At 49.1% G+C, this 13,565-nt stretch overlaps 1 protein-coding gene across 1 annotated transcript in view; it reads right to left on the reverse strand.

The window, feature by feature from the left end:
* The window catches only part of NEDD4L (NEDD4 like E3 ubiquitin protein ligase), a 329,372-nt gene extending 316,013 nt beyond the window's left edge, over positions 1-13,359 (reverse strand). Inside the window, exon 1 of the mRNA XM_040632477.1 lies at positions 13,289-13,359. Within this exon, the coding sequence (XP_040488411.1) occupies positions 13,289-13,336 (48 nt within the window). The 5' untranslated portion in view covers positions 13,337-13,359. The remainder of the gene's footprint in view (positions 1-13,288) is intronic.
* Positions 13,360-13,565: the final 206 nt, after the last annotated feature.

The raw sequence follows: 13,565 nt of genomic DNA on the forward strand, positions 1-13,565 counted from the left end.
CATGCTGGCCAGTCCCACCCCAGTGGCCACCCTCCTCGCCCAGGGCCTGCCAGCTCCTTCACCCGAGTCCTCACCTTCCCGAGTCCCAGGCGTCAATGTCAACTAGAAACCAAGGGCCCCAACGTCCCATCCCCGCCCTGAGAGCTCCACTGGGGTCTAGACACTCATATCCACGTGCCTGCTGGCATCACCCTGAAGCTTCGTAGCTGTATTACTTTGAGTCCATCAACACAGACCTTTTTGATCTCCCGACTTCGTCTCCCTCCGTAATTGCTCACACCAAAATCCTAGGTCCTGTCTCTGCAACTGTCAAGTCCCAGCAATCCCTCCCCAGCCTATGCAGAGTCCACCCATTCCACCTCCCCACCCCGGCCCCCGAACCCCGGCTTGCTACACCTCCTCACCGACCAGTACCACAGTTCCCTGACTGGCCTCCGCTTTCATTCCTGTCCTCCCCCCAACAACCCAGATCCCGCTACTCCCCTGCCCAAAACCCTCCAATGGCTTCCCACTGCACTGAGGATACCCCAGCCCTCCACAGTGGCTGCCATGGCCCTCCCTATCTCTCCTCCATCCCCCTCTCTGACCCCGCTACCTGCTAGGCCCCCCCATGCTCCAGCCACTCTGGTTTTCTTTCTGCTCCTACAGCTCATTTTTATCTTGGGGCCTTCCTGTTCACTATTCCCCATCTAGAATATTCTGTCTCCAAACCTCAAGTAGCTGGCAACACCGCATTCATTCTCAGCTCAACCCCTATCATATCCCCTATTATGAGGCCCCTGGAGAGGGCCCACACCTCTACAGCACGGCGGGGGGGGCACTCAGCCCTCCTCGAGGACACAAAAACATGTCACAGCCTCTCCCTGACGCAGGGATGGCAAATGCTCAAAACACACACCGCATCGCCTCATTACCACGAACACTCATGTGACATTTACAATGGGCCTGATTCATGCCGAGCGGGGTCTTCTTCTGAGGAGGGGGATGCTGTGCCGCCCAGTGTCTGAAAACCATTCCTACGTCTGGGGCTCCCCCACAGTGTGACTTCTGGTGGGAAGCCAGGCCCACCTCCCACGACAGAAACCAAAACTTTCAGAAGGGAGGAACAAACCCCTCGTAGCCCTCCCCTGGCAGCAAGGGCTGCTGGCACATGACCGAGATTGGCCCAGGCCTCCAAGAGGCCGGACGCAGGCCAGAAGCAGTGCAGCAGGCCCAAGACTGCTCTCCTTGCAAAGGCCTGCTTTCCAGACTGACCCTTGGCTGGTGTCTGGGAACTGTCAACGGTTCCCTCCACAGATACAAAATGTCCCCTAAATGAGAAGTGTGCTCATGGTGCCTGGACTGTGCCCACTGCGTGGTCTAGGCTGAACAGCGACTCTCCTTCCTGGCGTCTGCAATGGTAGAAAGTGCTGGAGAGAGGGTGCTTACAGGAGCAGCCCCCAAGAAAACCCCAGGGCGTGGAGCCTCTGCGGAGATTCCCCGGTGCACAACATTGCACACGTGGTGTCACAGCGGCCGCTGGAGGGATTACGCACATCCCATGCGCCGCCCCGGGAGAAAACTCCCAGAAGTTCAGAACCTGGTTTCCTCTGGACCTCACTACAGGCAGCTGTTTCTTTGGATTTTGCTCTGTATCCTATCACTGTAATAAACCATAACTGTGAGTATAACCATGTCTGGGTCTTGGAAGCCCTTCTCTTGAATCACTAAGCCGGAGTGGTGGCGAGGACCCCCAACACGGGTAAGAAAGAGGAGAGCTGGGGCGCCTGGGTGGCGCAGTCGTTAAGCGTCTGCCTTCGGCTCAGGGCATGATCCCAGCGTTCTGGGATCGAGCCCCACATCAGGCTCCTCTGCTGTGAGCCTGCTTCTTCCTCTCCCACTCCCCCTGCTTGTGTTCCATCTCTCAGTAGCTGTCTCTATGTCAAATAAATAAATAAAATCTTTAAAAAAAAAAAAAAAAAAAGAGGAGAGCTGGTGCAACCCCAGCAGGAGGAGTGCGGCCACGCAGCCTCCGGAGACAGAGGACGGGGTCGGAGGCAGCACTCAGTGCCAGGGAGCCAGGGTTCTCTGGCTGGGATGTGGGGTGCCCAGCCTCCCCTGGCCCTGACTGCTATCTAAGGCCTAGGTCTCTAGCTTGACAGATACTTCTGTGCTATCCAAAATGCCTTCAATAAATCCCTTTTTGCCTAAATTCATGAGAATTGGTCACTGCTGCTTGCCATCAAGAGCCCTAACTATAACAGATTTTGTATAAAATGTGCTATAAAGGGGCGCCTGGATGGCTCCGGTGGGTGTCTGCCTTTGACTCTCAGGTCATGATCTTGGGGTCCTGGGAGCAAGCCCCGTGTTGGGCTCCCCGCTCAGTGGGGAGTTTGCTGGTCCCTCTTTCCCTCCCCCTGCTTGTGCTCTGTCTTCCAAATAAATAAAATCTTAAAAAAAAAAGTGCTATAAATAAAATTGAAAAGGCTGCGTCAGGAAGCAGGTAGAGGGTCCCGTGGGTCCCACGGTCCCGGTCTGCGAAAGCTGATCATTCTGAATGGGCAGAGCAAACGCAGAGCGGGTTCAAGTGCCTGGCTGGCTCCTGGACCCAAACTGTGTGCCTCTTCATTCAAGGCTCCTTTCAAATTGCCTTGAGGCAGAAGCCCTGAGAATGAACAGGGCAGGAGACCAGTCACTAAGACACAGAAATTCCCAGAACCAGAGACTTCATCTAGATAAGGTCACTGGCTGTTCTCATCAGCCCAAGGAACTGACGAGAAAACAAACTCAGACGCTAAGTTTTCACAGGAGCAATACTGCCAAACATTCAGGTTCAGATGACGCTAGTCCATGGCCGTTCAACCCCCCAACACACAACCCTAAAGCCTCAAACTCACACCCAGCAGGACGCAGGAAGGGGCAGTCTGCCAGCGCCAGCCCCATCCAGGTGCAGCTGCAAAGGACAGGGACCACTGGAGGGCCTCACACTGGGCATAATCCAGCAGAGCCAGAAGCTGCCAGGCAAGCTGACCAAGCCAAGGACTCCTTGCTAGTCCTGATCCGCCAGCTACCACACTGAGTTTTCTGATTTCTCCCCTCTCCCAAGTGGGAAGTTTATTGTAGTATCTTACTCTTTCTTTACCGTTGTAGGCTGATGTTTGGGGGACCTAACCTATTCAGCCATAAGTCACTAGACCATTAAAAAAAGAAAAAAAAAAACAATCAAAAAAACTCGTTCCAAATTTAAGAGAAGGGACAGTATGTCACCTAGAGATCCTTGCAATACTTAGATGAATATCTGGGTTGCCTCCCTAGAGAAGGGGAGCCATGGGTATTTCTGAACGTCTATGTATCTGAAGGGGGATGAATTTTCCAACAGGTGGACCGTAGGGTCTCACTGACTTCACCTTAGTTCAAGGGGTAGACCCTCAGAACACTAAAGGGAATTCCATCCCCTCCTTGCTATTAGCTAGTTGAGAGAGAAGCAGATCGAAGCTTCAGTGGCCAATGGAACACAAGAGATTGCCTGGGTGTTTCTGGGAATGAAATTTCTTTAATCTTAAGAGAAAGACACAGGAAGCCATTCTCTTTGCTCTGCAAGCAGGAAAAAAGAACACAGCTCTGGCTGCCGCTTGCAGTAGCCCGAGGACCCGTAGATCTCTGAAAAGGGCTAGACTTTCGACAGTGGAGTAAAGAATGCAACTTGATTCCTTAATGACACCACTGAGCTGGCACAGTCCTTACTGTCCAGGTGGGCGCTTAACAGACCCATCGTAACTGAGCAAGAGATAACGTTCATCTCCATGACAACTATCAATAATCTACCATAATACACATATTGAGATCGGCCAACTCTAGCACCACAGTTCTGTAGGCTGTTAACTTTGGGGACAGGAAGGAGGGAGTGTGGTATGAGTGCAAGGAACCCACGACCACATTAAGCACACAGATCAACTGTAAGATGCATCCTTATGTCAGAAATACTAAAAGCAGCGGGGTGGGGGGGGAACCACACAGAGACAAGGGTCAGATGACACATAACGTGACATCTGTCAACTGCACCCTTTTGTTTGGGAAGGGACCACCATGAAACGGACTCGGATGTACTGATACCATATGGACATTACAAGTCTGCTCCAAGGCCAAACAAAGAGCAGCTTCCAGATACTTAGATACCTGCCCAGGCGACCACAGCTGTGCACAGCACCATTCTGACATCTAAAACGATTCAGGGCTGCACCAGCAAGACGCTAAGGCAAAACCCAAAGACACACACACACAAAAAAAAAAAAAAAAAAAAAAAAAAAAAACAGGTTTCAGTTTGTTTTTTATAATGCACACAAAAAATTTCAGAGAACCTAAAACATTACTAAAGATTTAAATTACTTCTATGCAACTGTAATGCACAGAAGGACGTAAATACAAATTTGAAGTGTCCACAATGGAGAAAACGAGACCTCTGCTCTACAAGCTACAAGTGAAAAGTCGTCTGATTTCCTGGTCACTTTGAACAATGTCCCATCCTTCACCTATCCCTCCGCTTCCCATCTTGGCGGGCAGCTCCTCAAAGGCACGAGTGGCAACGAGATGACCTTGATATCCTTAAATACAGAGCACACGGCGGGCCCTCGATGAACTTACGTTCAACGGAACACACACTATCAGTATCTGCTCTCAGCAAGTGCTCTCATTTTTACCCAAAGCCTGAAGTACTACAAGCATCTGGGAGGTTTCTATCTCACTTTGAAACTTACTTTTATATTGAGAAAAACTTCTCTGTAGAAAAATATAAGAAAAAACATTAAAAGGCAATGAAAATCACCTGAAATCCCTTTGCTCAAAGAAAACCACCATGGACGTCCTGGGATACATCCCCAGTCATTTTTTCCTATACATAAATACTTTTAAGCACAATGGGACCGCACCCACGATTCTGTAACCTGCTTTCTCCAGTTAGATGAGTAGTGACCACTCTACATTTTTCAATACTCTCCAATACCTCCCCACCCTGCCAGTCACCCCATGGCTGCACGATGTTCTTCTCTACCTCACTTCTCAAAGGAGGAAAGGAAAAGCTCCTAAGGCCAAGCTCAACGTGTTCTCTTTCACTAATAACAGCCAGGGAAATGAAGACATCTCTTCCAAAGGCAATTTCTCAATTATCGGCATCAACATACTCTAGAACTCAGATAACACAGGGTCCAGCTCCCTCCAGACAGAGCTTAATACAAAAGCCACATCCATTTACCCTCTGGCGTTATTAACAAACGGGGAGGACCGACAGCCGGTTCAAAATTTAGGAACGACCTGCTTGCGGTTCTGCTTGCAGTCAATGATCACACCCCAGCCGTAAGGCACAAAGGGAACTGGAGGAGGATAAAAGGAAGCAAACGGATTCTCAGTTTTGCTTTCTCTTTAAACCTCACACTCCTTCCCCTTTCCAACCCAAACTGACAAAGATGAAGTTGGCACTAGACTAACACCGAAGATGAATCACTTATTAACTGAGAGAGAAAAAAAATGGAGCGGGGGGGGGGGGGGGAAATCAACAGACTCCAGACTCTGGTTCTAAAGGTAGTTGGGAGATTTGCGAGTAAGTATGTGGAGCTTTTAATTGCGTGAGATACACAGGGAGAGCTTACTCAGCAAATTCTCTAAATAGCTTAGGCTTGCTTTTGTTTTGGGGGGGGTGGGGATAAGGGGGGGACGGCACCAGACTAGAATAACTTCCAGTATTTAAAAAAAACAAGACACATTCATGTAAGTGAAACTGACCCATTCAACAAACATCTTCATATAAAGAGGAAAAATCCAAAGAGACGATCTTCATCTTCTCCATTACCTGTGACCCAAGCCTGTCTCCATCAGAGTCCCCAGGCTGGTGACTTCTAACACAGTTGCCAAAACGTCCATGGAACATTCGAAATCCTATAGATCACTGAAAAAACTAGGTTTGCGTTTCGAGACATTAATTCACAACAGATGTGCCACAGAGGCGATCTGGTGGGACTTCCCGCCAGATACGAATGTGCTGGCGACCCTCCCCGACGGCAATGCTCTCCCACCGCGAAGGCGCTTCACCCCCACACCAGTCCGGCCTCACCGCGCTCCCAAAGGCACAGTACAAACCACGATCCACAGCGGCATCCACGGAAGACAAGAAGGGCCAGGCCTTGGATGCAGCTGGAAAGTGCAAACCGTGCTAACAGAGGCCAGACCAAGACTCACAGGCACAACTCTGCCCTTGTCGCTGCACCACAGGGTCCCCACGGGGGTCCGCAGGAGGCGGCCAGTCACGCGCAAAGGCAGAAAGAGCACACGGTCTCCACCCAGCAGACAGAGGGCAGACACGTTCCTGAGTCACTCATGCAATCCATCCGAACTTCACTCCCATGTGCCTGGGAAGCCTCGGTCCACCACAGCGGACACATCGCAGATGACAGGACACCACCCGGACCAGCGATGGGCCCACTATCCCCTTCATGGGACCATGATCCCTACGAGCCCTTCCAAGTTCCATCATGGATTTCACATCACAGCATCTTACACTAAAAACAAAGTCACTTTTCCGGCACCTGGGTGGCTCAGTCGGTTAAGCAGCTGCCTTCAGCTCAGGTCATGATCCCAGGGTCCTGGGATCCAGCCCCACATTGGGCTCCCTGCTCAGCGGGGAGTCTGCTTCTCCCTCTCCCTCTGCCCCTCCCTCTACTCGTGCTCTCTAGATCTCTCAAATAAATAAAATCTTAAAAAAAAAAAATTCCTAAAGAACAAAGGCACTTTTCAATGGCCCCTTTTTGCTTGGTGAACAGGAGGTTTAAAAATACAAAATCTCTCAGTGGATGCCTGCCTGCCAACAAGTCACCCAACACTGAATTTGATGACAGCGAGGGAATCGGAGAGTCTCACCATTACACTTGGCAAGTTCAGATCAATACAGGACTCTGGAGTCAGGGAGAAAAAGTCGACTAGAGGGTCGAGTTTAAGCTAGTTACCCCAAATATGCTAATGGAATATAGCTTTCCTCACCTAAAGGTATTACAATAATAGCCAGCATTCAGGCCACTCGGGTTCAAAACAAATCATTACACCTCTAACGAGGTCCTACGTATTCATGAAATTAAGTGTCCCAGATCTTTCCACCGCTGGTTTTCTCTCTGCTAGAGCCTGAGCCACAGTCTTACCTCAGGAATCAAGAAGCTCTCCAGCAATCAAATACTCGGGAGTGGTGATAATTATTGGTTCCTCCTCAAAGTCAACGACAACAATTCCAGAACAGTCCGTGCAGAACTAGTTTGTTTTTTTTTTTTTTTAAGAAGTCTCTATGCACCCAAGAACAAAGGACGTGACCATGGTTCTCAAAGGAACTTTTCTGTGTGCATGTTTGTGGGGTTTTTTTCCCCCCAGATCCAAATGCCTGTTCCTCTTCCAAATTTAATAGCCCCTGGGTAAAAGGATGTTTCTTGATACTGCTCACATTGACAATCACCTTACATGTTTTTACTAAACAATTTTTTTTTTTAGTTTGTGGGGAAATATTGGTTTCTAAATCTAGTTTCTTTTACTTCACCTCTAAATTCAGCTCTCATTTCTATATTCCACCAAGAGGCAACTCCCCAACCAAGAGTAGCATCATGAAACAGTACAAACATTGCCACCTATAGTCAGAAAGCGAGATATATTTGTTTATATGGTGACCTGGAAGAGAAACAATACAAAAACAGAAAGTAACATTTGGCTACCCTTCTCATATAGCCTTCACCAATCCTACTATCCTAATACTTATTTTCATCATTATTCATGTATTATTTTGATCCTCTTTAATATGGATTGTCAAAAGGATAGTTTATTGCCAATAGATCACTAAGCCAAAAACACTTCAAAGACCTACAACATCAAAAACACCTGAAAACTCTTAAGTTAAAATCTCATTTTGCTGCTATTCATCTAGGACCCAAAATTCAAGGGCACCAATAAAATCTGTTCAAACAAACCTTTTAACTCAAAATAAAAATTTTAAGATGATCTCAATCTGTCAAAGAGAAACTGATTTGTTTCTTTCACCAGTCACGTACTACCACGCTTCTGTGTTCAGTAACTGCACGATGCAGGAAGGCGAGTTAACTAGCAACGAGCATAAAGTTTCTTCCCTCACAATGAGTGCAGCCAACTTAACAGCATCCCAAAAGCATTGCTGCAATGATGTGTGACATCATTCTCTAACGTCAGGGATTTCTTCCTGGAGATAGGCTTGGTGAAGGCTATGAGAATATACGGCAAGTATACTGATGCTCCCAATATCACGAAAACAACTTTGCAAGGAAGTTTGCTGGAGATGTGGGTCCTCGCTGCACTGAGGAGACGCCCAAGTATCACTCAACCACTTCTCTATAAACTGTGTTCTGCTACGGTAAAGAAACCAGGATGGGCTGGGGACTCCCGTTTTGCCACAGTCCTCGCCCCTTTAAACAAAATTATTTTTATTCCTTAAGTTAAGGAAACTGCTTTTCAGTAATGACATCATTTAAAACCTTCTGACGTAAGAAAACCGAATATAAATTAAAATGTCAGTTTCTACAAATGCCTTAGAGCCCTTGAAGAAAATAAAAATTGAATGAGAGTAGAAGTTGAAGACAATACATTATATTCGCCAGTTTATAAAATCGCTTTTAAATGTCACAGTAAAACCTAGACCCTTTAAGGGTTTTTCTTAAATGTTAGCCATCACAGTGCAGACTGTAACCGGAATATGCTCGCGTCCTAGGCATAAAGCACACCACGCAGCACGGCTAGACTCGGTTCAAGCATCCAGAGCTGGAACAAATGGGCTGGTTTTATCTCCCTCTACAAAACGGCTGTTCAGAATCCACCTTTAGTCCAAACCATATCTTAACTAATTTCCAAAAGCAATCTTGTGATCGTTTTGCACAGCTGCAAAGATTGCATGCAGGGTTTCAAGTAATCTCTTGAAAATACACACAGACCACTTTTTAAAAATTAACGACTACCCTGAATTCCTTACAGATCGCTACTCAGGTGGTCTAGCTTGTAGGCTCCCCGTGTCTTCTCTGCCAATGCCCAGTTAGGAGAATTTCCCGGATGCGACCCCTTTTCTCAAAAACAGAAAGGCAGAAGAAACCTGACCAGCAACTGACTCGAAAGTGTTGAATGACTAACGTACTAAATCTGACGGTCCAGGGGCATCCCAGGTTTCTAATGAGAGTCAGGAATTCCAAAACACCCTGAAATAAGGATGGTTCACAAAATTAATGGTCTATCATTGTGCAACACCAGTTTTTTTGTCTTAGTGGTCCATAAAATCCTGTTGCATCTTAAAGTTGACAACATCTTCAAGAAAATATACCTATGCCAACGGTTTAACCTTACAGGTTTGTTAGGGAGTAAAAGGAACCCTAAAAGAATGAGGAGTGGGGGTGCTAGCAACTACAGCACAGCTATCCCATCTCCAGGGCCACAACATGGACCCACTAATTGTTGGCAGGTGAGAATGGAGCCCCAGCGAGGTCAGATTTTTGCCATTTTCTGAAAAAATTTCCAAGCTTTGAAACACAGTAGAGACCATACTAAGCAAGCCTCCTGGTCGATGCCGACCTAGAAGTCTTCCGTTTACAACTTCTGACGTTTATCTCCACTGCCAATCAACCTCAACAACCTAGCTCTGAAGCCCTTTAAAGACACTCGCACTTGGAATGAGGAAGAACGCTGAAAACTAGTGCTATCAACAGAATGGAGTTCAAATCCTGCCTCTGTCACTTCCTGTGTGTCCTTATGCAGGTCACTTAACATCTCTGAGCCTCCAGTCCTGATCCATCAATCTCAGCACCCCTCCTAGGGGGGTCATGAGGATTAAATGAGACAGCAAGGACGTAAAGCCTTAACAAAGAGCTAGGTGCAGAGTAGGCAATATGAAACATTAGCCAACTATTCTTGTCTGCATAAAACACAGAGGGAGGGTGTCAAAGTACTATCCCAGGTCAGCCTGGCCTTCATTTCTATGCCATCTGCCTCGTTGTAACCACTCAAAAACTGCCACATCTAGTAAGAAAGCTGTCATTCAGACTTGAGCCTTTATTTCCCCCAGAAATCTTTTCAATAAAGGACACCTTTCTAAGACGTTGTAATAAAAGACCTCAGGAAGTTAACAATAACATTCCCAAGTAAACTGCCCAAATGTGCTACCAACTGCCAAAAAAATAAAAACAAAAAGCAAAACAAAAAACCGCCAAGGAACCAAGCCAGATGCAGCAACTAGTCCAACTGCTCTGATTCCAAACCAAATCTGAGGCTGGGCCCTGCATCACAAGTTCTGCTAATCTGCTAATCTCTCTAACACCAAAGTCCGTCATCTGACCGCAATTTCAAATTTGGTCTCCCTAAGGTGACCTGACTTCAGTCAGTAGCTATGAACGCCACCTCAGCCAGAAAGACACAAAAAATAAAATCTGTGCACTCACACAAGCACAGCCCCTATTTATTAACCCCTTTCATTCTACAAGCTGGGGGACCTAAGAGCAAGGTCCTCCGTCTCAGCATCCCACCCAATGCTTCATCACCAGCAGTCCTTAGAGCAAAAGACATCTTGCTGAGATGGGACAGGACACTAAGCGCACTCCAAATACACAATGCTTTCCACCAACTTCCAATGAAAAGTGACTTTTTAAGAAATGTGCTAGGTATTGGTGCCAGCTTTGCTCAGAGACGTGTAAGGTAACTCTTATGTCGCCAATCACAGTATCTTCAGGTGTGATGTTCCAAAGCGCCCGCAGTGTGCAAACCGAACTGCACTCATTTAACACGCCCTGGAATACCAACCCCGCCACCGGTTTCAGCAGCGGGTCTGCCTTAAGAGCCCGTGAAGATCTCTCATGTTTTCTTACACTGACTAATTCAGGGGGACAAAACAAGCTGCGCAAATTCAACAATTTGTTAATATTCTACGAAGGCGTTCTCTGATTTTCCAAAGGCTAACCTGACGGTGCGAAACCTCCCATAAAAAGCAAATACCACAGAAATGTGAAGTCATCAAAACAGTCCTGTCTTTTTTTTTTTTTTTCACTGAGAGGAGAAGCTGAAAAAAGACAACAGATGCGACTTGTCTTCTGTAATATAACGTGCTGGGGAACTCAACAGTACTCGCAACATTGCCATCACTCAATCAAGAAAATGTCTTCTCATCACCTCATGCTGTTCCCCCACAGCCCAACACCCCTCTAGCAACATACAGGAGTGAACCCGTACACACACACACACACACACACACACACACACCAATTCTGTGTATATTCCATCCTTCACTTTCACACTGGACACCAGTTAAGATCTGAGTTAACTCATCTAAAGAGGCAAGATGTATGCTAGATAGATGGTGACACTAGATATAAATGTAAACAAAGGATTAACAGGGACATGCATTGGACTCGTTTATCCAGCTGAATTTCCGAAAACACTCGATGTATTTTTCTTGAGCGCGCTATTAAAAATCATGTAATTTAGAACAAGAGAGACCAGAGCTGAAGTGCAGCTGTCTTCCCCCACAATACCTCAAAAGCCCTTTGTTTAGGAATGTCTGTATCTCGGCACCTTTCTAAAAGCTCACTGCCAGCCATCTAGGGCTGCTAATTAAACGGAGAAGTACAGAATGAAAGGGAAAGCTTCTCAAAGGGTAGTGGAGCTGGGGAGAGAAGCCTGGGAGAGGAGAACCCCCTGGGTGAAAGAAACAATGATCCTTTTCACCCATCCCCAGGTAACTGCACCAAAAAGGGAAATTATTTTACAGGAGCACAGCATGGCAAAATAATCGAAAACGTATATCACACATTATTTGCATTGTGATCATTCTTTGATAAACTACATACCACAGCAAGCTTTACCTAGCCCTGTAAAGAAAAAAAAAAAAAGTCATACCAACACTCTCCCCACCCCAAGGTAACTATTTCATTACACACTTACAAAGCGCGCACACACACGCACACACACCCCATACCAGAGCAAGAAAGCCGGTGAGAGAGAAGCCATAACGTGGGCAGGTCTAGATAATAGCCTCTCCACTAACCCCACCCCCAGCACCAGAGAAAGAGGGGACCTCAGAAAAGAAAGGAGAGGAAGAAGAGAAAGCCAGAAATCCTTGAATTTCCAGGCATCAACTTTTCATGAAATGCACAACCAGGATAGGAAATACCTCCCTGCTGAGTAATGCTCCATGGGTTGTAAATTCACCTCTCGAAAGGGGAGCCAGACCTGAGCGCGCACCCCGCCAGATGGCAAACCCCTCCTACCTGCTCCATCCAGCCTGCCGGTCACGCCGCGCCAGCGACAGGCCTCCCACCCCCCTTTTTGGCAGAGCAACACACCAATAAGAGCCGAGCGTGGCTGGTCGAGAGAGGGCTAGGCAGCGATGTAGCAGGATCGTTTCCAAAGGGAGGAGTGGGAAACCGCGAGGAGAGAGTGAGGGTAAAAACAAAGCTCTTTCCTCTCAAACCTACAGCCTTGGGGGTGTGGCTTACTTGATTTGCTTTATTAATAAAGGGGATCAATTGAGCTTTTGTCTCTCCACCTACCCCGGAGGTGCCGGGCTTTGAATCCTTGGGAGGGGGAAAAAAATGGCAGGGCTGCAAGCTTCCTCCAAGTTTCCAGTAGCACCTGCCACCATGCTGGCCGTCCTCCCCTACCAAAAGACCCCGAAATCCACACTCCTGGTTTCGACTCTGCAACCCAGCTCGAGCGTCTTGCCCACTCCGTGATAAGCACACACTCATCAGAGCACTTGCCGACACTATCACCGGAAAGTTCCGGGGGGAGGGGGGTGGAGAACAATTCAGGTTCCTCCGCGGCCCGGGGCTCCCCCGCGCGGCGCGGGCCCCCAGCCGAGACCCAGACGTGACACACATCATGGACTCCCGGGCTGCAGGGGCGAAAGGCGGAAAGTTGCCCAAGAGCCCGGGAGACGCGGCTGGGAGAGGAGGGGGATCAGGGGGCTACAGAGGCGCACGCGCCCTCCTCCCACGCCCAAGGCTGGGGGAAGCGGCCGAGCGAACCCCGGCTCGAAGGGCGTCGCGCCGCTCAATTTACAAACAATGCACTCCGCTGGGGGTTGGGGGGGGCGCGAGCGCCGGGCAGATGGGCCCGAGCACCAGCCCCCAGTCGGGCCCCAGCCACCCGGCGCACCCGCGTTTGGGGTTCCGCCGCAGGCGCGGGGGACGCGCACCCCGGGGGTCGGCCCAGTACCCACTCCCTGCCGGCGCGGGACAGGAACTCCCCGGGGAGTCCCAGGCGGGAAGGGGACGCCGCTCACCTCGTCTTCCGAAAGTCCGTAGACCGGCTCCCCGAGCCCGGTCGCCATGGAGCCGGTGCCCCGCGCGGGCTCCGAGGCGCTCCCGGGCGGCTGGGCTGCGGCGCGGGCGGCCGGTCTTCTCTCCTCCTCCGCGCCCGGCCTGCGCGCGTCCCGCCGGGGGAGCCGCCGGACGCCGGCAGGTGAGGGAGCCCGAGCGCGCGCCCGGGCCGCTGCCTGCGCCGCTTCCTCCCGGAAGGCTGCGGGGCCGTGCGGGCTGGCGGTCCCGAGAGAGCGCCGA

This window comes from Ursus maritimus, unplaced genomic scaffold (assembly GCF_017311325.1).
Source record: "Ursus maritimus isolate PB19 unplaced genomic scaffold, ASM1731132v1 scaffold_18, whole genome shotgun sequence".
Taxonomy (NCBI): Eukaryota; Metazoa; Chordata; class Mammalia; order Carnivora; family Ursidae; genus Ursus; species Ursus maritimus.